The 26,563-nt window shown below is 41.9% G+C and overlaps 2 protein-coding genes across 4 annotated transcripts; one reads left to right on the top strand and one right to left on the bottom strand.

Moving 5' to 3' along the window:
• Nucleotides 1-1,822: 1,822 nt before the first annotated feature.
• Nucleotides 1,823-3,922, bottom strand: LOC146679618 (uncharacterized). Its single transcript, XM_085450230.1, has 2 exons — nucleotides 3,283-3,922; nucleotides 1,823-2,957 (listed from the first exon to the last, which is right to left on the bottom strand). Exons 1-2 carry the CDS (start codon nucleotides 3,784-3,786, stop codon nucleotides 2,265-2,267), a joined length of 1,197 nt encoding a protein of 398 aa, XP_085306356.1. The 5' UTR covers nucleotides 3,787-3,922; the 3' UTR covers nucleotides 1,823-2,264.
• Nucleotides 3,923-12,702: 8,780 nt separating this feature from the next.
• LOC146679617 (uncharacterized) lies at nucleotides 12,703-14,854 on the top strand. Of its 3 annotated transcripts, XR_014918533.1 has the most exons (4): nucleotides 12,703-13,841; nucleotides 14,083-14,126; nucleotides 14,257-14,483; nucleotides 14,614-14,854. XR_014918533.1 is itself a non-coding variant. In XM_085450234.1 (2 exons), exon 1 carries the CDS (start codon nucleotides 12,923-12,925, stop codon nucleotides 13,835-13,837), a length of 915 nt encoding a protein of 304 aa, XP_085306360.1. In that variant the 5' UTR covers nucleotides 12,703-12,922; the 3' UTR covers nucleotides 13,838-13,841; nucleotides 14,083-14,517. The 3 variants fall into 3 exon arrangements, 1 of the variants encoding a protein (XP_085306360.1); XR_014918532.1 differs by having other exon boundaries at nucleotides 14,083-14,483; XM_085450234.1 differs by lacking the exon at nucleotides 14,614-14,854 and having other exon boundaries at nucleotides 14,083-14,517.
• The last annotated feature ends 11,709 nt before the right edge of the window (nucleotides 14,855-26,563 follow it).

Below are 26,563 nucleotides of genomic sequence, written 5' to 3'. Positions count from 1 at the left end.
TTGTTTAACTGGTTTTAATTATAGTTACTTTTTGTGAACATTTGTTGCAGCATTTAAAAATACATCATTTATTTTCAACCTTTTATTTGATTTAGAGCATCATGTTTGACCAACGTAAATGTTTTAATTTCATATAAAATAACTGAAACAGTGAACTGAATATCTGAAATCTTTCCTTCCTTAAAAGTTATAATCCTACTTAAGTTATAGTGCAAACGCTTAAGCAACAAATATACTTGATGCTAATTAATTAATATTTCCCTTTGATGTTGCAACTATGCGGTCACTTCTGTCTTTAAACAAAATAATATTTTCCAGTTACAGAAATCATAAAGTCCAAACTAAAGTGCTACTGTTGCTATATGCATTTTATATAAATCATGGATGATGGTCCTGACATGAAGGAAGAGAAAGTTACAGGTTGCATCCTTTGACTTTGTCTCCGTGCCTTTGGGCGATTTTCAGAAGGACAGATGTTTCTGTTCAATTCTTAAATCAATTTTTTCAAACACAAACACTATTTTAAAGCTTCTAGAGAGTAAAATATTAATGATAATTATAATAACAATAATAAAAACAAAAGCTCTCAGCTCCATCAAACCAAGCAGCAGAAAGAACAATAACTGAAGAGAAAACTTTAACCTTGTAGACTTCATTATGTTCCAGCTGCTCTACAGACGCTGTGACCTCGAACTTAAGCAGGTCGTAAAGTATGTGCAGCTCAATAACTTCATAATCAGACCCTGTGGTATTTAGGCAGCAGAATAACTAAGAATAACAACTACAAATAATGTTTTTAGGTTTCTGTTGTACTGCAAGGTTCTGTACAGGAGAACCAAACCAAGAGCAAATATTACGTCTCATTTACACCTGAGCACGAAGAGCCATCAACATTTAGCAAATTGAATCATCTTTGTTTAGATGCAAGAAGAATCATATAGAAATGAAAAAGTAGAAATAGAAATCCAGAGCAAAGATATCCTCTAATTCAGCGTAGCACATGTGCAGCTGCTGCGATTCACGTAAGCATTCGGCTCGTCGCTGTTGCAGATTTTTCTCTCGCTGTTCTGGCTCACAGCGCTGCAAACACAAAAATAAATATCCCCAAAGGTGTGAAAGGGAGCTAATTAGTAAGAGTATTGTTACTCTCCGCAGGAGTAGTCCAGCAGTAGAAATCAGTCCAATAACAAGGTGTGTAACATCTAGCAGGGTGACAGAAAAACCCAGGGTAACTTCTAAGGACCTCAACGTCTCTCTCACATTGTGTTTTTTAAACATGCTTCCATTTGTCACTTCAGTCTTTACTCTGAAATACAGGAAGAGAAATCATGGCTGAAACAATTTCTCATGAAACCAGGGGTGTGGTCCAACAGTCAGTTTGGTGAGGAAGGTTCCTAACTGAGAGAAGTGACCCAGAAGTATCTGTGTAGCAGCCACAATGAATCCAGATCATGAGCTTTATTAACTGATCAAAGTCTCTTCTTTCATCTTCTGTATCATTCAGTTTGCATTGGTAATGCCCATTATTGTAATGCTTTTTTAAGACCAGCAAAACTTTATTTCACTTTGGGTTAGCTGGGATAAGTGATGGATGGAGGGAATTTTACTTCAGCCACAGAAATCCTAAACAGGAAGGAGGAGCAGAGTTACAGTGGATCACTATCCAGCAGGGAAACAAGGTTTATTTCAATTTCTTGGCCATGAGTGAGATTTACTGAGTGGGCAAATTAGGGAGACGACACCATCAGATCCCGAGCCCTCCATGTGTTAATCAAGAGACGGCTGCTGTGCTACATCCATAAATAATGAATAAATTAGGAGCTAAAGCTGAAAGGACAGTTTATTTGTACCATCTTCACGTGAACACATTCAAGAACATCACAGATGAAGAAACATTAAAAACTTCCACACTACATAAAGCAAGAAAAATAGTTTTTCTTTCAGGTGGTTTCAGAAAAACAGAAACATCAAACATCTCCAAGACTCTCTTTGAAAGAACTAAAAACCTTTGTTCTCATGGTCCAATCATGAGTGAACTCCCCGATGAAGCCTTGTGTGCTAAAACATGTCAGAGTTTTAAAGGTTAAACATGAGTTTCCAAAACGTTTTGCTGGAGAACAATGAACTATTTGACTGAGTTTCAATCATTTACAGACGAGCAAAACCAGGACAGAGAAAAAAGGACAAAACTGACTCAGTAAAACAACAGAAAAGAAGATCCCATGTAGATCTGTATTATGTAGAAGTTCAGACCAGCAACCAGTTCAGTTCAACACAAGTTTAAATGATTCTATCTGAACTCTGTGGAGCCTGATCTCAAGCTTTTTGAGTCTGACACAGAAACCAGAGGATCTTTCTGTGTCTTCAGATTCACTGTGATCCAGTGATGGGAGTGATTTCAGCCCTGAGTGATCGCGCTGATGTTTGCACACAGCAGACAATGAGGTGAATGTTTGGGCACATTGGTAACAGTGAAACAGTTTATTAGTAACGTGGGATCGTTTGTGTGCAGAGTATGATCTGAGATTCCTGAAGCTCTTGTCACACTGGTCACAGCTGTAGTTTCCTTCCATGTGTCCACGTTCATGAATGTTACGACTATGTGACCGTGAGAAGCTTCTCTCACAGTGTCTGCACTTGTGTGGTTTCTCTCCTGTGTGGACTCGTTTGTGTGATTTAAGCTGACCTGCAGTGGTGAATGATGACCCACACTGATCACAGAGGTGCTTTTTAACCCCACTGTGAATCAGTTCATGTTGTTTTAACTCACTTGTTGTGGTGAAGCTTCTCCCACATTCTTTGCAGTATTTCAGTTTGTCTCCAGTGTGTCTACGTTGATGTACTTTTAGGGTCTTTTGCCGACTGAAAGTTTTTCCACAGAGGTCACAATGAAAGTCTTTCCCACCACCACAGTGATGACAGGGTTGAGAACTGGATCCATCTGTGTCGCTCTGCTTCTAAACAAAGACACAAAGACAGTGTAAGTCAGTCCTTCAACATTTGTATCCTGAACGTCGCCTGAAATAAAGAGCATCTCTGCAGACGTCCAACTACATTTGACTGTTTCAGTTAACACACTCAGTTTACTGGGCTGCAATAACTACAATACTACCACCATAATACTACAGTAATACTAAAATCATAACTGAAAGGAAAATCTGAATAATCACTCAGAGCTGCTTTTCCATGCAGTAGAATTGCTAACATGCTAACACAGTTTAATGAGCAGAGTTGTTCCAAACAGTCAGGCTAAAATGACAAGATAACAATATAAATACATACCTCACAGTAGCTGCACTTGTAGAGTCTCTTTCTGGTGTGGATCTGTTGGTGTCGTCTCAGGTGCTGTGGAGATTTAAAAGTCTTCTCACACAGGTCACATTGATAAGGTCTCTCCTCAGTGTGGGTAAACATGTGTTGTTGTAAGTGTGCGTCTGTTGTAAAGTATTTGCCACACTGTTCACAGCAGTACACATCATGTCTGGTATGAATGCGTAGGTGTGTATTTCGGTACCCTCTCTGGCTGAAAGTTTTTCCACAGATGTCACAGCTGTATGGCTTAATTCCAGAGTGGGTAACTAGATGCTTCTGTAAGCTGCTACTGTGAGTAAAAGCTCTGCCACACTGATCACAGCTGTACGCTTTAACTCCACTGTGGATGAGTTGGTGTTGTTTTAGGGAACGCTTGAAGGAAAAAGACTTTCCACACAAGTCACAGCTGAACGGTCTCTCTCCAGTGTGGATGACCTGATGCTGTTTTAGTGATGCCTTCAGAGTAAACTCCATCCCACACTCGTCACAGCTGTATGGCTTAATTCCAGAGTGGGTAACTAGATGACTCTGTAAGCTGCTACTGTGAGTAAAAGCTCTGCCACACTGACCACAGCTGTATGCTTTAACTCTACTGTGGATGAGTTGGTGTTTTTTTAGGGAATCCTTCAAGGAAAAAGACTTTCCACACAAGTCACAGCTGAACGGTCTCTCTCCAGTGTGGATGACCTGATGCTGTTTTAGTTTAGCCCTCACAGTAAAACCCTTCCCACACTCGTCACAGCTGTATGGCTTAATTCCAGAGTGGGTAACTAGATGCTTCTGTAAGTTGCTACTGTGAGTAAAAGCTCTGCCACACTGATCACAGCTGTACGCTTTAACTCCACTGTGGATGAGTTGGTGTTGTTTTAGGGAACCCTTCAAGGAAAAAGACTTCCCACAAAAGTCACAGCTGAACGGTCTCTCTCCAGTGTGGATGACCTGATGCTGTTTTAGTGAAGCCCTCACAGTAAAACCCATCCCACACTCGTCACAGCTGTATGGCTTAATTCCAGAGTGGGTAACTAGATGATTCTGTAAGTTCCTACTTTGAGTAAAAGCTCTGCCACACTGATCACAGCTGTACGCTTTAACTCCACTGTGGATGAGTTGGTGTGTTTTTAGGTGACCCTTCCTGGAAAAAGACTTTCCACACAAGTCACAGCTGAACGGTCTCTCTCCAGTGTGGATGACCTGATGCCGTTTTAGTTTAGCCTTCTCAGTAAAACCCTTCCCACACTCGTCACAGCTGAACGGTCTCTCTCCAGTGTGGATGACCTGATGCTGTTTTAGTTTAGCCCTCACAGTAAAACCCTTCCCACACTCGTCACAGGTGTGTTTTTTCTCTCCCTTTCTTCTGTGAGGTTTGTCGGCCTCCTGAGAGCGCTGACTTCTGGCTCCATGTTGGTCCTGCAGTGACAGAGATACAAACAGAGGCAGTGAGTGAAATGCAGTCGTGGAACAAACTCAACCTTCAAACTCCATTAACACTAGTTTTAAACCTGAAGGTGGAGCGTGGCACCAAACACCTTAAAGGTCTCTTATCCCCACCTGCTGGTAGTTCTAACACATTACATCCAACCTGCTGTTAAAGATAATTCATGACTGTTCAAACACTAAAATCATGCACACACACACACACACACACACACACACACACACACACACACATTATTTTATAATTTAGATTATTTTGTTGTTTCCTATTACATATTTCTATAATTTGTATAGATTTATACAGAATTATTCAGTGATAATAAATCCTATGTTTGTTTATTCTAAAGGAACCCCGTTAGCTTCCACAACAGATGTTGCTCGTCTTCCGTCAAATACTCACATAAAATATTACACAATAAAGTGGATTCAAGATATCCACATAATTTCACTCTTACATCCACAGTGAGGTTTCACAATTGTTCAAATATAAGCAATCAATAATAATAATAATAATATCAATAACATTGAGGCACATTACACAAATTTCAAAAACAAATCATGTCTTACAATATTTACAACAACTAAAAGCTCTGTAAATCGGCTTTTAAGTCTTCATTGAAGTTTTGAATAATTCTCTAATTTTTTAAGGCAACTTATTCCACTTAAAAGTTGCTCTAAATGTAACAGTTTAACAAAACGTTACTTTTAACTCGAGCATTTACTAAATTGCAGCTTGTTGAAAACTGTGTAATATGATGATGTATTTCATCTGGATACTGCAGCTGAGCAGAATAAATGTGGTGTGTTTAACAGAATTGCTTTCTTTAGAACTACAAGTAAGCCATAGAATATTTTAGCCTGTACAGGAAGCCAAGAAAGGTTATTATGCATTTTATCAATATTAGTATAGTATGAACATCTTCACACTAATCTGGACGCCTTATTCTGGACTAACTGAAGTCTGTTAAGATCTGTCTCATTAGCTGCTGACCAAATGATTGAACAATACTCCAGATGAGACATTACTAGTGCATTAATGACATCTTTCATAATGAAGAAGTGATACACAAAGAGCATTTCATAGCCATAGCTATGCCTTGTCGGCAGAGTTATGTGACATTAGTGATGTTTGTACTTTCAGCGTTAACTTGGTTTTAAAGCCTTTAAAATATACGCCGTTCAATAGTCGACCTTAATCTGACAGAGAATGTGATGATTTTGTGGATAATTAAAGTCAGTCATATATCCACAAACACAACAAGCTGAAAGTCAGTGATGCTGCTCGGTTTGCAGTCCTGAACATCACGGCACAAGCAGGATTCACTGCACTGTTAATGTTAGCTGTGTTATATTGCTGCCTCTGTTCGGTGGTGTCGAGCCAAACGCACTTTAACGTGTATTTGAACGAGCTGACAGTTCACTCGTTAAGCTGAAAGAAAGATGCTTTAATCACAGCAGTCACACATGTGTCCACTGCACCATCTGGAACTCTTCTTGTTTACACTCGTAATAACACAAACACTAAATCCTGCTTCTCTGGTGCTGTTGTGTAGCAGTGTGTACACCTGAGACTGTCACCTGTCTGTCTGTCCTGCACTCTCTCTCTGTTTCTTTCTCTCTGATTGTGGAATAAAAGTATGAACATGTGTTTATAAGTTACACTTGTGTTTGAATCCTGCAGCTTATCACACATTTGATTTCCATGTGTGACGACTGCAAGTGTCCAGAGTGAGGACAGACTGAGGGAGCCACTGCTGCACATCATCTGTGAGGCTTTGCAGCCCTGATGATCCACCAGGACAAACTCAGCAGTGTGTGAGGAAGAGGAGGAGGAAGAGCCAGCAGCAGCTGACAGATGGAGAGAATAGACAGACTGTTCCCTGTTTGTGAAGGACTGCTAGGAAAGTTTAACATAACTGTCTGTGCTGAATCAGTCTTATTAGGTAATGTTCAAATAATGTGATCATCCCAGTGTTTTCAGTGTGGGAGAAAGTACTCAGGGCCTTCAAGTTACACACTATGAAAGACAGCAACAAGTTTAATGTTCAGAAACCTAAAGTCTGTATCAGCAGCAGAATGGAGCTAAAAATAAATGTTGGTTTCAGTTCTATGAAGCTTTGAGTATTTTGGATCAGTAGCTGCTGTGTTTGTTGCATCATATTGCTGTAACTGTTTATATGCTTTATATATTCTGAGCTAAGTTGATCTATAGTGTTACATCATATTCTATAAGGATGTTATGTGTTTGTAGACTTTCTGCCCAGTTTGACCCATTTAGCAGAAGTCAGCCTGTTTAAGGCTCTGATATCTATTCTGTGTGACTTACAGCAGTTATGACATGGTCTGATTTTCTCACCCAATAAAGGAATATTTCATATATCAGTCGACTCTTCATTCTATCAGACACAGTTATCACAGCTCCTACATTTGCTTTTTACACATATATGTAAGCATTGAGCCACATTTAGTACCAACATATTAAAAGAACAATATTTGTCTCTTATATATGATACATCTGTATACACACTGTCACAGATACTTGTCTGTGAGTGAAGTGATTAATATAATAACTATAATATTGGCCATATTATATTTACATTACCACAGTGAGATGACTTTAGTCTCATGAACAACATCAGCTAATTGTTATTTACAGCTAATCTTAAACGACTGTTCAGCACAGAAATGAAGCCCAACAATCATGTTTCACAGTCCTGTGGTCTCAGCCTCAGATACTCATCAAATCACACAGAGCTCATGTAGAAACAAATGAACTAAATATGTTCTCCTTCATTTCTGTCAAACAAAGCTGTATGAAACTGTTAAGAGATTTTCTACATTATACACTACGTTTCCAGCTGTTAGTATCATGGTTGCTAGGCAACCTGGGCAGCGCGACGGAGGCTAGACGTCCCATTTCACGAGCCTACGAGCCTCGCACTTCGGCCTTAGCGGCCTTTGAGTACGCGGCCCTTGAGGACTTTAAAGCTGCAGAACCTGAATCGGGATACAGCCATGATGATCTCCAGCCTCGTGCTCGCCAACATTCTCACCTGAGTTAAGAAGACGATCACTGAAATGGTCTCAGCAGGTCCTTTGATGACAGCAATGAAATGCAGTGGTAAGGCTTTTTGGGGATTAAGTTCGTTTTCATGGCAAAGAAGGACGATGCAGTTCATCTGATCACTCCTCATAACATTCTGGAGTGCAGGCAAAATGCTATTATAAAAACTTAAGCAGCAACTTCTCCAGGTTCCAATATTTATGCAATTCTCAAACCTTTTGGCCACGACTGTATAACCTCTTCTGAAGTTTAGTGGATATTATACATGGTTATGCTCAGGATGTGTCGGCCAGTTTCCACTGGAAACGCCTTTTGGTTAAACTGTCAGCGAGGAATTTGCATTTGCACTGTTACATTTTTATATAACTTTAATGCACATAAACAACAGCTGCTTGTTTCAGTGAAAATACATTGATGGCTTTTTAATAAAGTTGTGCAGCTGTAAAGTATTTTATCTGGTGTCAATTCTATCGTCAGCTACATCGTTATGGCAAATGTTCAAATGTATATGGTGATAAATATCTTTGGTCATATGGTCCTGCTCTGTCTGTCACCTTCTGTGTTGAGCTCATTGTTTCCTCTGTAGTGGCTGAGCTGAGTCCAAGTAGCTGAAAATGTTCCTCTGCTGCTCCGTCAGACTCTCCTCCTCCTGCTGATCAGCTGGGACACAAAACAGATCTTTGTTAGGCTCCACACTGCACTGAAGAGTCAAAGTGTCTCATATGTTCATCTGACAAGTAAAAGAACACATTTTTGTTTCCCGAGGTGGGTAACTTGTTGGAAACAAACACAAAAGCTTTGAGCACTGATACCTGCCATTGCTGGCATTGAAAGATGCAACGCCAGCAATGTGGATTGTCAAGACTCAAACCAATCATCAGGCAAAAACAACAGAGATCAAATGTACCGCATTTTGATCCGGGACGTACTCTGCATGAAAACAAGCGCTCACTCTTCCTGCTCAACAAATGACAAGGGCGGAGCCTTATACCACGTGATACAGAAGCTGTGCCGTGTGATGCTAAAATTAGCAGGGAAAAAACCACGGAGAGCACGTCAGGGATGACGAGAAAGTGACAGGCGAAAATCCGTCCCGGTCAACCACCCAAACATCAATAACGGGAACCTTATACAGCGCTTCCCTATACACGTCGAACTCCCGCAGGCACAAAGACATTACGGAGGCTATCACTTATCACCTGACCAAAGATATGGCTCCATCAACACTGTGCAAAACGAGGGATTTAGGAAAACGATCAACACCCTAGACAAACACTACACAGTGCCGTCCAGCAACTATTTTTCTATTGTTGCACTACCTGCTCTGTACACGCAGCGTCGAGCAACGGTGGAGACGGAATTTCAAGCAGGACAACATTTTGCTGCAACAACAAAACGTGAGACATTTGTTGTTTTATGTTTATTTATTGTTATGAGAGAATCATGATCTCAATTCTAAGCCAAAAAATCGTGATTCTCATTTTATGCAAAATCGTGCAGCCCTAACATTAACACAAAACTATTGTTTCACCAGAGAAACACACATGAAGAGAGAGAGAGAGACAATAACAGCTACCAAACAGTCGTCATAATTCGTCACACAATGAGAAAAGGACAAATCAACAAGTAACAATGACTAATTAATATTAAAATCTGTAACATAATGTATTGTTTGGAGTTTAGTCTGACTGGTTCAGGATGACCTGCCATTATCCAATCACACGTCTGCTTACCTGCATCTTTTCTCTTTTTTCTAACCTGAGCACCTGATGGCTTTGAACTTTTGTTGTCCATCTTCCATTGGATTGAATTTTGCGCTCCAGTACAAACACAAATCCCCCAACCTGAGGATCAGCACAATTAACCTAACAGCAGGCACGTGCAGGGGGGGGGGTTAGAGGGGCTTGAGCACCCGCCCCTTTCCTGATGGGTGCCCAAGGTGCCCTTTTGTTGAGGCAACTTTTTTTTTTAAAATATTATTATTATTTTTTTAATGTGTGTGTGCGTGCGGAGTCCTGTCTGTGCCCCTCAACAATAATATTTAACTATTAATCACAGTTTCGCTAAATAAAAGGATCTGGCTTGCATCAGTCACATGATCACATTTAACCAATGATCGCCCTTGACGGCAGAACGCGCTGGTTACGAGCCGGGAACGAGCTCACAAAGAGCACGCGCATTTGTTGCGGTCCGGAGCTGTAGGAGAAACACAAGTTAACTCAGAGACACAGACTGATGCGACACAACCAGTAAGTAGGTGTACAGCGCACACTGTAGTGTGTAGCACACAGGAGTATTAGCTTATTACGTACACGTTGGTAAGCTGTCTTGTTGCTACTGACAAACTGAAACAAACGAGCGTGCTGTGTGTGCAACAGCGCGACAAACATTACCTGTCCTTTTATTAACTGCACAGGTTAATAACTCGTACAGCGTAACTAGCATGACGGAGTTTATATACTGCTGGGCGGGTGCTATGAAGTTACTGATAGTAAATTTTATTTTATGCTTAAGGTTAGTTTCTCAAATTTCTCAAAATCTTAACAAATTGTGCCAATCCATGTTGCACCAGCTGATTTATCATCAAAAGTGGAGAAGTCTGTGACAGAGGAGACAGAAGAGCAAGAGAGAGAGATGGAAGAGCAAGAGAGAGAGATGGAAGAGCAAGAGAGAGAGATGGAAGAGCAAGAGAGAGAGATTGAAGAGCAAGAGAGAGAGATGGAAGAGCAAGAGAGAGAGATGGAAGTGCAAGAGAGAGAGATGGAAGTGCAAGAGAGAGAGATTGAAGAGCAAGAGAGAGAGATGGAAGTGCAAGAGAGAGAGATTGAAGAGCAAGAGAGAGAGATGGAAGAGCAAGAGAGAGAGATGGAAGTGCAAGAGAGAGAGATGGAAGAGCAAGAGAGAGAGACGGAAGGGCAAGAGAGAGAGACGGAAGAGCAAGAGAGAGAGACGGAAGAGCAAGAGAGAGAGATGGAAGAGCAAGAGAGAGAGACGGAAGGGCAAGAGAGAGAGACGGAAGAGCAAGAGAGAGAGACGGAAGAGCAAGAGAGAGAGATGGAAGAGCAGGAGAGAGAGACGGAAGGGCAAGAGAGAGAGACGGAAGAGCAAGAGAGAGAGACGGAAGAGCAAGAGAGAGAGAGATGGAAGAGCAAGAGAGAGAGATGGAAGAGCAGGAGAGAGAGATGGAAGAGCAAGAGAGAGAGATGGAAGAGCAAGAGAGAGAGATGGAAGAGCAGGAGAGAGAGATGGAAGAGCAAGAGAGAGAGATTGAAGAGCAAGAGAGAGAGATGGAGCAAGAGAGAGAGATGGAAGTGCAAGAGAGAGAGATGGAAGAGCAAGAGAGAGAGATGGAAGTGCAAGAGAGAGAGATGGAAGAGCAAGAGAGAGAGATGGAAGAGCAAGAGAGAGAGACGGAAGAGCAAGAGAGAGAGACGGAAGGGCAAGAGAGAGAGACGGAAGAGCAAGAGAGAGAGACGGAAGAGCAAGAGAGAGAGAGATGGAAGAGCAAGAGAGAGAGATGGAAGAGCAGGAGAGAGAGATGGAAGAGCAAGAGAGAGAGATGGAAGAGCAAGAGAGAGAGATGGAAGAGCAAGAGAGAGAGATGGAAGAGCAGGAGAGAGAGATGGAAGAGCAGGAGAGTGAGAGCCAGGGCATCGATTACTTTGCTCGCCCTGAACCTGCCATATTACAGGCCTTCTTAGATTACCACCCACAGCAGAACAGTAGCAGTGCAGTTGTGATGAGGGTGTTCAGCTGTAAAGATGGCACCAACAGGAAGTGGCTTACTTATTGCAAAGAACGCCATTTATTGTTCTGCTTTGTGTGTCTGGCATTTGCAAGGCTGACTGACACCAGCACATTTATAACAGGCATGAGTGACTGGCGACATATACATCTGCGCACAGAGGAGCATGAAAAGAGCAACACACACCAGACCTGTGCTGAAGCTTTTTTCTTAAGGTGCTCAAAAGGCAACATCAGGAGCTTGTTTGCTGGCAGTCAGTTGTCAGCTCACAGAGCACAAGTGAAAAAGAGACGGCAAGTTTTAGAGCGTATAGTGGATGTGATCAAAGTACTTGGGAAGAGGGGACTCAGCTATAGGCATGTGGAGAATGAGGCTGCATACACTTTAGGTGATAACACCATCGATCATGGTAACTTTCTGGAACTGATTGTGTTATTAGGCAAGTATGATATGTGCCTTGGAGAACATTTGAATGACTGCATTGAAAAAAGCAAGAAGTTGCATCAGACCAGTGGATCAAGAGGTAGAGGATCTCTCATCACCCTACTCTCCAAAACAACTGTCAACTCAGTGATTGATGCACTTGGCCATCTCCTTCAAGAGAGCATCGCCAGTGATGTCCAGAAAGCTGGGATGTTTTCTGTTCAGCTAGACACAACCCAAGACATCACAGGTTATGATCAGTGTTCAGTAATCATCAGGTATGTTACTGAGTCTGTGCAGGAGAGGCTTGTCTCCATAGTGAGGTGCGAAGCATCCACGGGGCAGTACTTTGTAAACTTGCTTTCCGGAGTTTTAGAGCATCTGAATCTAGACAAGGCCATGTGCACTGGGAATGCAACAGATGGTGCTTCAAATATGCAGGGCCAGTACAAAGGCTTTTCAGCACTTATGACTGCCCAGTCTCCAACTCATGTGCATGTGTGGTGCTATGCACACATACTTAATCTTGTGATTGCTGACACAACACAAAGTGTCATTGAAAGTGGATCACTCTTTAATTTACTTAATGACATAGCTGTGTTCATCAAGGAGTCCTATCACAGGCTTAATCTGTGGGAGAAACAAACCGAAAACACAAGACACAGACGCCTCAGTCCAATAGGTGAGACACGGTGGTGGGCCAAGCACGATGCCCTCCAGAAAATCTTTGGACATTTTGGAAAACCAGATGATGGCCTCTTCGTTGATGTAGTGCTGACGATGGAAGCCATTGAAAAGAGGGAAAAAGAAAAGCCAGCTGTTTGTGCCAAAGCACGAGGCTTTAAAGAGTGTCTCTTGAAGCATGAAACTGTGTTAACAGCACAGATATTTCTTAGAGTGTTTGAGCAACAACTCCTCTGTCAAAGTACCTCCAGTCAAAGGGGATGGACATTCTCTCTGCCCATCATATGGTGACTGCCACACAAGATGGCCTCAAAAGTATTGCCAGGGACTTTCCAACTGTGAAGACAGCTGCAGACACATTTGTGAAACAGACAAATCAAAAACTAGAGGAGAGGGAGAACAACACAGACATGGAAGTGGAGGCTGAACTACCTAAAAAGAGAGCCAAAAGGAGAAAAGGCATGGCCGGAGAGATGCCTGAAGATGAGTTGCAAATCAATGCTGAGAAATCATATGAGGTGAAAGTGCACAACATCATCCTGGACACAGTTATTGAAGCAATCCACAGACGATTTGTCATACATGGCCCTCTTCTTGCCGATTTGGCATGGTTGGACCCCAGGAAGTTTAGCCAGGTCAGAACAGTTTCTCTTCCAAGTAATGCATTTCAGAACCTCAGCGCCTGTCTACTTAAATTTGACAGCAGGGCTACAGTTAATAACCTTCAGTCAGAACTGAAACGTTTTGCTGAACAGTGGGAAAGGCTTAAGACATCACATGTAGATGAGTACACGACCAGAACAGCAAAGGACAGATCTGAAGAATGGGACGAAGAAAGTGAAATTGTGACCGAAAGCTGTGGTTCTTGCAAAAATTGCCCACTGTGCTGCTATCAAATACTCAGGCGGTTCAACATGCTGTCTGATGCCTATCGTCTCCTTGGGCTGGCATACAAGTACCTGCTGACCCTCTCCCTCACTCAGGTTGCCTGTGAAAGAACATTCTCTACACTCAAGTTCATTAAAAGCAGACTCCGAAGCAGCCTGTCTGCAAACAAGCTGGAGATGTTTATGCTGATGGCCACTGAAAAGGACATTCTCATGTCATTGGACTCTGACATGGTCATTGACAGGGTAGCTGAGAAGAGTGACCTGCTGAGAAAGCTCCTTTTGTAACCTGGTGAGGTGAAATAAAAATGAGCAAAACATTCCTAATTATCTATTGTTAATATTAGATTCAGCTTTATTGTTATTGCCTAAATGAATACATTTAGTATCTACCTTCACTTCAAACAAGTCAAGTGATTGGTAAATGCTTAGAATTTGTCCATCTTAATAGATAGAATAAATATGAGATTGGAGTATTAGGCATTTATAAACATATATTCTTACAGTCTTAATCTGTCATTGTTTCATTTCAGATGCTGTCAGTCATTTTAGGAGGACTGAAGTGTGTTCATTTTAAGTAAGTACTATATGGAATATGATTCAACCATTTTTCTAGAGTAAGCATACCAGTACTGTCATCGTCTGAAAAAATCTATTAAGTACAATTCTTTCTCAACCTTCACTGTCTGTCCTTTCACTTCATAAAGGTTTCCATGTCTTAAGATATGTTCAGTGTTGCTGCTGTGGAAGTGTTGTAGGTGACCTTTTATTGATGAGTGAATAGTCTTTGGTGATACAATTCAATCATAATCTGTCCTTTATAGATTTTAATATTCATCTAATCTTTATTCCTTTCTGTCCTGTTTGTCAGGGTCTGATCATACATTGTTTGTTTAAGAGGTTCGAGACCATTCAACTTTTTAAGTTCATCAACGTAAGTACTAGTGTATATGATTTCTCTAATTCCTTTCTGGAATAAAGATGCCAGTACTGTGATCATCTGAGCAAGTCCATCAATTGCCATTCACAGTTCTTTGTCCTTTCACTTGTGTCCTGTTTTTCAGGGTCCCATATAATTTCTTCAGAAGTAAGTACTGTATATGATGCCAGTATTTTCCCATATTTTCTAGATACTGTATTAGTACTGTGTGTAAAATGCCATCAAAAACTCAATTAAGTGTTATTCTTATTCTTCTTTCTCACCTTTCTTTCTCTGTCTCCTTTCATATTTAAAGGTTGCTGTGTTAACAAAATATATTGTGCTACCATGCTGTTTTCTATTGTTTTGGTAAATAAATACTTTATGAAAATATCCCTAAATCTGTCATTTATTAATTTTAATATTAATTAATGATCATGTCTCACCTCTAGTGTTCTTGGTCTTAATTTCAGGTTTCTACCATGTGTTGTAGATAGTTCAGGAGGTTAACTCTACCAAGCAGTCTTTTTGTTTCCGCTATGTACTGTTTAAAATCCCGAATAGGGAGAATGGTGTAGGTTTAACTTTATCAGATTGATACATATATACCAACAAGGCAGTGTACATCAAAGCAGTTGTTTTCATGCAAAGGCTTTATGGTTTTTCCTATAGCGATTGACAGACCACGTGACTTTGCGCATTGCATGCCGGGAACTCCTGGCAAAACAATCCAAGTACCGCATCAAATACAAGCATTTGCAATTGCAGCACCGCAAAACGTTCATTCTCCGGTTCCAATACCTTCTTGATTTTTCTTTGCCGCACAAAAAAGGAATGTACAAAACGACGGAGAACAATGCCGGTCCGTACAAAGACAGACTCGACGAAAAGACAAAGAAAAGATACGAGGAAAAAATCAAAGGAGTGAAAGGGTCAGACCCTTACGAGCACACAGAGGGACAAAAGACGTTAGCGTGCTGCCCAACTTTCACCACGCTCAGATTTATAATTATACGGTTCTTGGAGTGAGTGCATACACTCATGAAGTTTAGTAACTTCAGCTCACTGCAACAAGCCCAGGTACAGTTTACCGACGGATGGGTGCAGGACCTTGAAATGCACCGAAAGACCATCGTACAAACAAACGTAAGTTTACCTTTGTTCGTCTCACAAATCGTCGTCATAAGTACACATTCGTTAACCGTGTATTAATATAACCTTTGAGCTCAACGGTAATTAATTAGTAGTGGAAAAATAATTGTAATATTTGAGCCATTTCTGCTGTCCAACTACTTCTTACAAAATACATTTTTAATGTTAATTAGCTTCTTGCCATTTTTTGTGTTTCTTTTTATCGCTGTGTAACTGAGTTCAATTGAAAGCCTGCATGCGCTAGTACCGCTTGCCAAAAGTTCCCAGAATCCTTTGCGGTTTTATCCATGAATGACGTCACATTTTTGGTGGGCCGGTCTCCAGTCAAAATGCCCGGGCCGATTTTTTGTCCCAGTCCAGCCCTGCCTGCCCTCCAGCACTATCTACAGCAACCCCTCAACAGCAACATTGTACCCATCAGGTAAAGCATCGGCTACGTTTGCTTTGCCTTGTTGCCCATATTAGACTCTTGATGAAAGTGTGTTGTTGTTATTCAGCCTGGTTCAATGTGCCCCTTTTTAACTTTGAGCACCCGCCCCTTTAAACCTCTCTGCACAGCCCTGCCTAACAGACCTACACCTTAGTTCACAGATTCACTTTGTCTAAGGTTGATTTCTGGGATTTCACACAACCCAGGATTCAGATCGTGAATCCATGATGGGCTTGGATTTACATCATTATAAATGAAATGTGCTCTACTTGGAAGCAGCCGGCCCCGCCCCTTTTGACGGGTTGTGTGAGACTTTAAATCATCAAACTGTAAATTATAAATTTAAATTGTTATTGATCCTTTACCCCGAGTCCTAAAGTGTAGATTTATTTTCTTACACTTCTTATATTTATTGTTTGTTTACTTGCACCGCTGTAACTGCAGCCTCGTCGTCTCGTCTCTCTATATGCTGGACTGTCTGTAGCGGAGATAACAATAAAGTTTACTTTGACTTCAGCAGCGCGCAGGCGCACCGAGGGCTCTCGCGCTCACTTTATAGAATTTAGAAAAAACATGGGTGCAGATTATAAGTCTGTATCATAATATCTGTTTGTTGTGTTGTTTTTATTTTGTTTTGCGAGTTGGTTATTAGATGCCGCTCCAGCCAGCCAGAGACTCCCCGCCGCCCCGCCCTCTCCTCCCTGTGCCGCCAGCAGCAGGCGCACCTCGCAAACGGAGGGCGCCCTTACTCCCAGCAAACGGCTGATAGAAAACCGATCGGTGCCTACGAATTTCCCAATATGCGCTGGCATGACGTCGGGGAAGCATGGGTACGACCGATTATTTTATTTTTTTCTTGCCCGTGATGCCCCCCCCACCACGATGCATTCTATTGGTTTGCACACTTACACACACCCAGCTGTGGTTTCCTGTTTTGCTGGACTCTGGAGAGCCCCGCCTTTAACGCTCTTCTCTCACAGAGAGCAACAGAAAACTTGGAAAAACTCCAGATTGACTGAACTCAGTTCAAAGTTACCTTGACACCTTTAGATGTGAGACGTAGTGATGGTCCGCTTGAAGCTGACGCTCCGGTGCGTGTGTCAGAAAGATCAACGCGCTGCTTCAGAAGCACCGTGTCGAGGCTTGATTCGTTTGGCCAGAGTCACGTGATCAGTGACGTCTGAAGCTTCGTTTAGAACGTACCTTTTTTTAAATCGAACTTTATTGAAACACAATGAGTATACAACATACAAACAGATGAAGTTTACAAAAGAACAGAACATGAACATACAGAACCAGGAGTAAAAAAATGATGAAATGAGTAGGCGAAAAAATTCAACATATAAATATTGTTCTGAGAGGCTTTTTGTTGGTTGAGTCTGAAATTGATTGTATGTACAATTCATATCCTTATAAAAAGGCAGAAATATGGTGTTTTATTAATAAACTTACATTTATGGATATAAAATAGCTAAAAGTATTAACAAATATTTTATAAAAAACATTTATCATTCTTCCTGGGGAACTTAAAGAAACAGAATAAAACATTTCCCATCGTAAAGAAAACTCCCTTAAAATATGGACAATAACAAAACTGCTAAATTCTTCCAGAATCTCTGTGTAGAGGAACCAAAAGAGATGTGCCACAGTTTCTGGATGATCCCCACAGAAAGTTCAATTAGTATTTATGTCTCTTTTAAATGTTACCATATAGTGACTGGCTGGGTCACATTTATGAAGAATTTTATATGAGATTTCCTTCACCTTGTTCACAATTAGATATTTATGGGATCATCCAGACTGTCTTCCAGGTGATATCTGGAACATGTCGGTTCCAGTAAGATATTCTATATATGGGAGAGACATGATATCTTCTTGGAATAAACTACGTATTCTCTTATTGCTGTTACCAAGTTCCTGTGAAAAGCAGATTTTTCCCACTGCTGACTCAGCTGGATCAGGGAGAGTGACTGAGGCAGATATTGAGCTGTCAGTGTTTTTATATAACATTAAAGTCCCTGAGGGTATGGCACCAAGCACCATTGAGAATTCCCCAACACTGACGGGAAAATTATATAGTGTAAGGAATTCATTGTAAGTAAGTAGTACTCCCTCGTTAAATTTTAAAACTTAGTAGCGGCCGCCATTGTTGGCAGCTGAAATTTGGCTGGGCCGCGCTATGAATTCTGGGATATGGTGGGCCACGAAGGACACACCCGACCCATCCTTCAAACTCGGGGGAATGAAGGACGCATTTGAAGGAGTCGAGGAATCGGGACAGCCTTGGTCGCCTGGCTGTGACGTCATCGGCCTTCAAATGCGGCCTCCGGAGGATGCAGCCGACGTTTTGGGACACAGCTTGTGTGTCTTTGTTGGTCATGTGACCTCCCAGGGACTACACATGGAAACGAGCAGTTTAGCTCAAATCTGGCAGGTTTCCATCGTCTGTTTTTGTCCTGATGTCCATGAACATGAACACTGTCCCTGTCAAACACGTCCAGATAATCTGATCCAGTGTTGTTCTTCTTCTGTGGTGTTTGTGATGGAGCAGCAGCTGCTGATCCTGATGTCCTCCACCAAGGGGGCAGCAAATTCAGCTGACTGTCATCATTTATTAAAAAGATGTAACAATGTGACATAATGCAATATAATAGTGTCAGTTACACATTGTGGGTTGCACTGTGGCCAGAATGGACATTACCTCCTGCCTAATGGAAGCTGTCAGCCATCCTGCAACCATGAATTAGATAAGCAGAAGTGAAGGGATTGTTAACAACAATTTAATAATAAAATGTAATGTGATAGTTGCACTTTATTAGCTCCCCACAATCGTATGAATAATAAGCATGAATGCACTGCATGCTCATAGCAAGTTCTTTAGGTTTAAAGTGAGATCCTGCTTTAAAGGGCGCTTCATCTGCTGGGAATGACATGTTTCTTCTAGTATGTAAGGCTCAGCCCATCTTACTGGGACTTACTTTTGTAGATCCACATGCTCTAAACCTGCTGCTCCATGATTGGTGCAGAAGCTTTAAGCTACTATTAACAAATAATGACCATGGACTTAGTTGTTACTACAATAACTTATCATTGAGCAACTTTTAATTTTACTTGTAAAACTATGCAAGTAGAATTGAATGGGGCACAGTGAGCTGAGCACAGGCCCACTCTGTGACACTCAGAGGTTTGTGGATATCATACTGAGAGTATTGGACACAGTGCAGCCAGCTTGCAGCCACTTTCCCACCACTTTAGCACAATGTTTACTTGAGACTCAGCCACACTAATGTTCCTGGGCAGACATGTGGTGCAGCATGGCTGATGGCACTGTACCTGCAGCTGTCATGGACAAGAACCACTCAATACCTCACCCAAGCCAAGCCTGTGCTGATGTTGTGATCTGAGACCGAGACACTAACCCAGGATCATGATATGATGTTGTGAGAGTTTCACTAAGAATTAGCTCTGATTACAAGATTTCAATCTATCGTAACTCTAATTTGTATTTACTTCAGTTTGTTCATCTTGGAGCTGTGTGCAGCTGAGGACAGTCTTATTATTACCAGGTGAGGATATGTAACAGCCACAGTCTGTAGAGATGATGTCACCATGGAGTGGTGATGTCACTGGAGCTGCCAATATGTGCTCCAGCCAAAGCTACACCAGAGGGTTGTGCTGTGTAACAGGTTGGTGCAGGTGGTGTTATCTACATTTGAACATTAGGCAACAGTCTCATGAAGACACTTTCTATTGTTCACTAAAGACCAACAATAACAGAGACAAAGGGAGAGCAGCAGAACTAGTGCTAACAATTAGCACTGCTAGCCTGCCCACCAACACCAGCTAATGTTCTAAAAACGATGATCAATGATTTTGCTGTAACGGCTCCAGCTGTCTGTGTCAGGGACACGTTGGAGATGAAGTGAGTGATCCAGTGACAAAGGTTTGGAAAGCTGCAGTCAGCTGAGACTAAAGGAGTCACCTGACCGAGAGACCAAATGTTTCACTGAGAACGTCCAGATGAACAGAATCAACCTTTGGGATAATCTGTTCCACACATCCATGTTTCACTTACTGCATTATATTTCCTCATTGCTGTGCACACAGGCCTGTGGCTTATAACCAACTCCAAGTTCAGACTCAGAGGCTGCTGAAGCTGTTTTCTGGAACAGAGACGTGTTGGATATAAAACCAACTCTTCTTTATGTGTCAGCACTGAGGAAAGGAGCAGCTTCGTTTCTAAGTGTATGAAGGACTGTAGCAGTGTGTGTGTGAGCTTTATTTCACAGACAGAAGCATGTCAAAAACACAACTTCAGGTAAAAACAATACAAAATCAAAGAGTCTGATCAGAAGGATTAAACAGAGGAGTGTGGGACTGTTTTTAACAGACAGCAGGTTAAGCCAGGCTGGAGGAGTAAACTGAGCCTCGGTGTGAGCAGCAGTGTGTTTGACAGGAAGCTGAGATAAACAGTCTGGAGCCCATTTAGTGCTTCATATGAAAGTGTGAGGATTTGAAAGCAAATCTAAAATCAAGCAGGAGTCAGTGTGAGAATGATTTGTGCTTTTCCTCAGTCAGATGCTGGGAGTTTCAGTTCATCCATGTTCAGCGTGCTGTGCTTTGTGTAACAGGAGAATATGACAGTATAAATCAAGTCTTCATGTCACTGAAAGCCTCCACAGTCTGCTATGGAGGTGCATCAGTTTGGATTTACAAGAAGAACATTTCTTAAACCTGCCACAAGATGGCGCTCCAACAGAAGGGATGTCCACAGTGTAACACAGACACACACATACTGTGTGAATGTGTGAGTGAATGGGCTTTCAACACAAGGCTTCTGCTGCTACCTTTAATGACATAATTAGCTAACAAGAACAAACTGTTAATTACCACCAAAGAACGGCTCCAGATTTTAGCTGCTGACCATTTTGTGAAACGTTGATTACATCAGCTTATTGTTGATTTTTCAACCTTAATATCAGCTGCTTTAAAGGAGCCTGGTTCTCTCGCAGTAACACTTTTCTTCACTAGATGCAGTGCAGGCACAGTCTGTGTTTCTAAACTACACACTAATGTTCATTGTTGTGCAGCTAAATCCTCCCTCTGGATGGGAAGAATCCCTGTCAGGCTTCAAACACCTGGCTTGGTGTTCTGGAGCTAATGTGTCACCTGTGAGGACTCTGAGATGAACACACAGCAGACACTTCAGTTCTCCGTCTGTGTGTCCTCAGTTTCCCAGCATGCCTTGGCTGTGGTGGTGGAGGTGAATGAGGGGGAACATGCTGCTCTGTCAGCACTCAGGTTTCATACCTGGTGATCTCAGAGGACAAAGCGGCGTTACAGCAGCGCACGTTGATGAGACCTGATGCTCTGAACAGTTCAGACTTCAGCCTCACTCTGAGAAAACAAACGACTGACTGTCAGCAGCAACTACACCTGCTCCATCAGTGACGGAGAGAAGAACTGAGACTGAGAGACATACAGCTGCAGGTCAAAGGTCAGAAACGCCCGCTCTTTGTACGGGTCAGGAGTTAGTACTGCAGAGGTCAGAGGTCAGCTTGCTGACAAACCATTTGAAACAGTTTGGAGCTAAAAGCACAACAGCAGAGGAAAGAAGAGACACTGCAGAGATGATGCAAAATATTGTGTTTTGTTCTCAGCTGTCAAAAAGTGTAACACATGTGTTCCAGCACAGCCTTTGTGTACTTTCACTTCTCCATACTGTCCATTGGAAATCCTGTTTGTTACTTTTTGATTTCAGTCCATGTGTCCAAAGCAAACTTCTGTCCCACACTTTCTCTGCTGACTCTTCACCGATGCTCAGATGATCTCAGATGATTTCACCAGAACTCATCAAAATTCGGGCTCCACAGAAACCCAGACGTCACTAAACAAGCGTAACAAGCAAAGTGAAAACTGGTCGTTCAGCTTTATTGACCAAAGATAAGCTCACATGTCACCTCATGACACAGACACTTATTTCCACAGCATGCACGAGGACTGACAATAAGTGTCTATAAAGCCACTTCTATCTGCCACACCTGTGCTTCTGTCATGGTTGCTCTCCTCTCACTCTGTCATTTATCCACAGTCTGCCTCCCTCTGCTCCGTCAGCTGACGTCCTCTCTACACCACCTGCTGTGTTTTATCCTGCAAAAACACATTTAAGAAGCGTTGCACCGAGTAACGGGAGGAACTGCTATAAAATCCATTTAAAGGAGGTGGTGCTGAGTGCTGTGACTGGGGTCCCACCACTGACATCACGGGTGGAGGACATGTTGGAAAACTGCTACAAAGTGCTGTGCAGCCAGCAGAGCTTACAGTCTGTCCTGTGTGTCATACAGGCTCTCACACTTAGTGTTTCTGTGACACATTGAAGAGAAGTTTGTGTTGTTCACAGTTGTGCTTGTACTGAGTGACAGCTGACATGACCTAACAGGAATAATGTGTCTGTGCTGAATGAGAAGTAACACACAATGAAGTCTTGATGCATCTCAATCATCCAGGAAAGTGAGTCTGTTGCTTCTGTTCATCTGGACGCAGCGTTTTGTGGGAGAAACGTGTCGTCATCATCAGGTGACGTCTTCAGTCTCAGCTGCAGGTTTCAGTCTTACAAACAGGACATTTGCATAAAGACTGAAAGCAGCTGCAGGAACGATGGGCTGGGAGCTCCGTTCCTTCATCTTAATTATGCAGATTCTCAGGACCATTGATCAACAACCACTGATCCATGTCCATGAGTCCCATTCACAGAGATGTGGGAATGGCTGCAGTCACAGCATGTAAGATGGAAATAAATGAGAAGTATTTAGCTGAAGTGGATTTGATTTATGTTACTTCTTTTTTAACTTGTAGTTCTACATTGGAAGATTATTGTGATATTGAAATAGAAAAATACATTTATATTCTATTATTTTCTCAAAATAAGCGTCACACTCGTGGAAGCCGGTGTAGCCGCCGAAACGCCTGCATTTATGGAGACTTTCAGCCCCAGGTAGGCCAGTTATGGATCTTGGGATCCACATTATGTCAGCAGCTGTTCTCCACCGTGAACTGTGTTCAAACAAACACGCTCACGCCTCACAGACGACAGCTTACAGTCCTGTAGAGATAAAGTGACTCGTACAGCCCCGTCTTCAGTCTTGTGGAGATGATCTCGACGCTTTGGTGGATGTTACTCCTGTGCAGTATTTTGTAAAGACATGATTATACCCCGTAAGCGCGTTAAAATTTACGCTAACAATAAGCCATGGGTCACTAAAAGTGTCAAATCCTGTTTAAGGAAAAAGAGACAGGCCTTTAAAGAGGGGCTGTTACCGATTTTCAGACAGCTACCAAGGAAATGAAAATCGAGATGTTGAAAGCAAAACAGACAAAAACCTTCTTGAAAGCAAATTTGCTGCAAAAACTTTTGGGTCTGCCTGGACTTGTATGCAAACCATAGCAGGGTTTCAAAATCCCCAGAGCAGCAGTCAGGTCATTTTAGATGTTTTAATTCAGACAGAGATTTTCAAATGCTTTAAACATGTTTTATGCTCGTTTTAGTTCTTCTGATTTCAGCGAGGATATTTGGGAAGTGAAACAGAAACTGAGAGATACTCAGCACTTTATCATTGAACTCAGCGATGTTAAAAAGGCCTTTCATACAGTCAATGTGAACAAGAGCCAGGTCCTGATAATATTAGTGGCCGCCTAATTAAATCTTGTGCTGATGAACTCAGTCCTATATTTCAGGTTATTTTTAACAAATCCTTGCAAACACAACATGTGCCCTCTCTTTGCAAAGAAGCAGTCGTGGTTCCTGTCCCTAAATCTAAACGACTTCAGGCCTGTTGCCTCACTTCAGTTGTCATGAAAGTCTTTGAAAAAATCATCAGAAATGTGATTATGAAGAGACTGAAGGTCAGCTGGATCCAATGCAGTTTGCATACAGGCCCAACAGAGGAGTGGAGGACGCACTTTTGACTTTACTAAATCTGATTCTTAAACATGTAGAGAGTAAAGGGACTTTTGCAAGACTTCTTTTCATTGATTTTTCTTCGGCTTTTAATACAACACAGCCCCATATTTTAATTAAGAGACTTTTAGAACAGTTTGAAATCAGGAAAAACCTGCTGGGCTGGATTTTAGATTTTCTAACTGACAGGTCACAAAGAGTGAGAATAAATGGGGTTCTGTCTGACCCAGTGTTCTCCTCCACAGGTTCTCCTCAAGGCTGCGTCCTATCGCCCTTATTATTCACTCTCTATACAAACATGTGTCAGGGCAGACATGAAAACAGGGTCATTATTAAATATGCAGATGACTCTGTTATTGTCAGCTTACTGAAAGAGGGTGAAACTAACCACGGCCCAGTCATTGATGACTTTGTTCAGTGGTGGGAGGAGTCTTATCTCCAGCTGAACATATCTAAAACAAAAGACATGGTTGTTGATTTTAGGAAACAACAAAATGGGCACGGAGTCACTTTAATTAAAGGTCAGAAAATAGAGCAAGTACAATCATATAAATATCTTGGGACCATAATCAATGAAAAACTGAACTTTGATCAAAATTGCAAATCAGTTTGTAAAAAGGGTCACCAGCACCTTTATTGCCTTAGGAAACTTGTTCATTTCCACATTGACCAAAAAATGTTAACTTTGTTTTATCGTTTTTTTATTGAGTCTGTTTTATCCTTTTGTTTGGTGGCATGGTTCGGTCAGACCTCTGTCACAGAGAAAAACTCTCTGAATCAGATAGTGAGATGGTCCAGTCGTCTGATAGGTGAGCCACAGTCTTGTTTAGCCTCCCTGTACTCTGAGCAGGTACAGAGGATGGCTTTATCAATCCTTAAAAATGGTTCCCATCCTCTAAGGGGTGAATTTCAGCTTCTTCCCTCAGGACGGAGGTTTCTATTTCCGAGATGCAGGACAAAGCGTTATAAAAATAGCTTTGTCCCCGTTGCTGTCACTGAATTAAATAAGAACTGTTTTTGATTTGAAATATTAAAGTATGTGTCACAGTGAGCTTTATATATTTACTAGGTATGTGTGTTTTTAAAGGGATGTCAAATGCTGTCATTTTTCTGTAAAGCAAATTTACCTTGCCTTTGGGTATAAATAAAGTTACCTTACCTGCAGACGCTGTGCGCAGAGGTTCAGGAGCAGAAGTCCCGTTGTAAACATATCACGGCAGACCCGACGATGTTTGCATGAACGCGCTTTTTTTAAAAGTCAGGTCAAGGCTCCAAAAGCCCAAAGGCGATATAACAGTTTGTGTTTGCTACATGGATCATTGTAGTTCAGCTTTCCTTTGTTATATTTCTTTAATTCAATTCAATTCAATTTTATTTATATAGCGCCAAATCACAACAAAAGTCGCCTCAAGGCGCTTCATAGATACAGAGAAAAACCCAACAATCATATGACCCCCTATGAGCAAGCACTTTGGCGACAGTGGGAAGGAAAAACTCCCTTTTAACAGGAAGAAACCTCCGGCAGAACCAGGCTCAGGGAGGGGCGGCCATCTGCTGCGACCGGTTGGGGTGAGAGAAGGAAGACAAGATAAAGACATGCTGTGGAAGAGAGAGGTTAATAACAGATATGATTCAATGCAGAGAGGTCTATTAATACATAGTGAGTGAGAAAGGTGACTGGAAAGGAAAAACTCAATGCATCATGGGAATCCCCCGGCAGCCTACATCTATTGCAGCATAACAAAGGGAGGATTCAGGGTCACCTGGTCCAGCCCTAACTATATGCTTTAGAAAAAAGGAAAGTTTTAAGCCTAATCTTAAAAGTAGAGATAGTGTCTGTCTCCCGAATCCAAACTGGAAGCTGGTTCCACAGAAGAGGGGCCTGAAAACTGAAGGCTCTCCCTCCCATTCTACTTTTAAATACTCTAGGAACAACAAGTAGGCCTGCAGAGCGAGAGCGGAGCGCTCTAATAGGGTGATATGGTACTACAAGGTCATTAAGATAAGATGGGGCCTGATTATTTAAGACCTTGTATGTGAGGAGCAGGATTTTGAATTCAATTCTGGATTTAACAGAGCTCAAAATGTGTTCATTACATAAATCAAATGTAATTTTCTCTGTAGCACTTCATGGATTTCATAAGCAACACACTGTAGTTGTTCACACAAAGCATAAAGGTAAAAACAATATACACAGTGTTATCTTCATTTTAGATGTCACAAAGTATTTGCGGCTCCCAGTGTTTTCCCGAACCCTGACCCTTTGCGTGGAAACCGGGTCCAAAAGGCTCTTTGGGTGTTAAAGGTTGCTGACCCCTGCACTAGGCCCAACTGACACATATATTTGATTCCAAATACAAAAAATAATGTGTAACCTGCTGGAAGAATGTAGGAGGTTGAGACAGGATCTCAACACTTGGTGTCTGCAACAAAAGACAACAATATGTGGGGCGATCGTGGCTCAAGAGTTGGCAGCTCGTCTTGTAATCGGAAGGTTGCCGGTTCGAGCCCCGGCTTGGACAGTCTCGGTCGTTGTGTCCTTGGGCAAAAAAGCAC

Source organism: Copadichromis virginalis, unplaced genomic scaffold, assembly GCF_057382275.1.
Source record: "Copadichromis virginalis isolate Kocher_CV1m ecotype Utaka unplaced genomic scaffold, C_Virginalis_male_GT1.1 unmapped_scaffold_1, whole genome shotgun sequence".
Taxonomy (NCBI): Eukaryota; Metazoa; Chordata; class Actinopteri; order Cichliformes; family Cichlidae; genus Copadichromis; species Copadichromis virginalis.
This window is presented reverse-complemented; position numbering and strand designations above follow the sequence as displayed.

Coding starts and splice junctions, on each gene's coding strand:
- LOC146679618 (XM_085450230.1), bottom strand. CDS start 3,786: ATGGAGTTTACTCTGAAGGCATCACTAAAACAGCATCAGGTCATCCAC. Junction 2,958..3,282: donor ACAAGTGCAGCTACTGTGAG/GTATGTATTTAT, acceptor GTCTTTGTTTAG/AAGCAGAGCGACACAGATGG.
- LOC146679617 (XM_085450234.1), top strand. CDS start 12,923: ATGGACATTCTCTCTGCCCATCATATGGTGACTGCCACACAAGATGGC.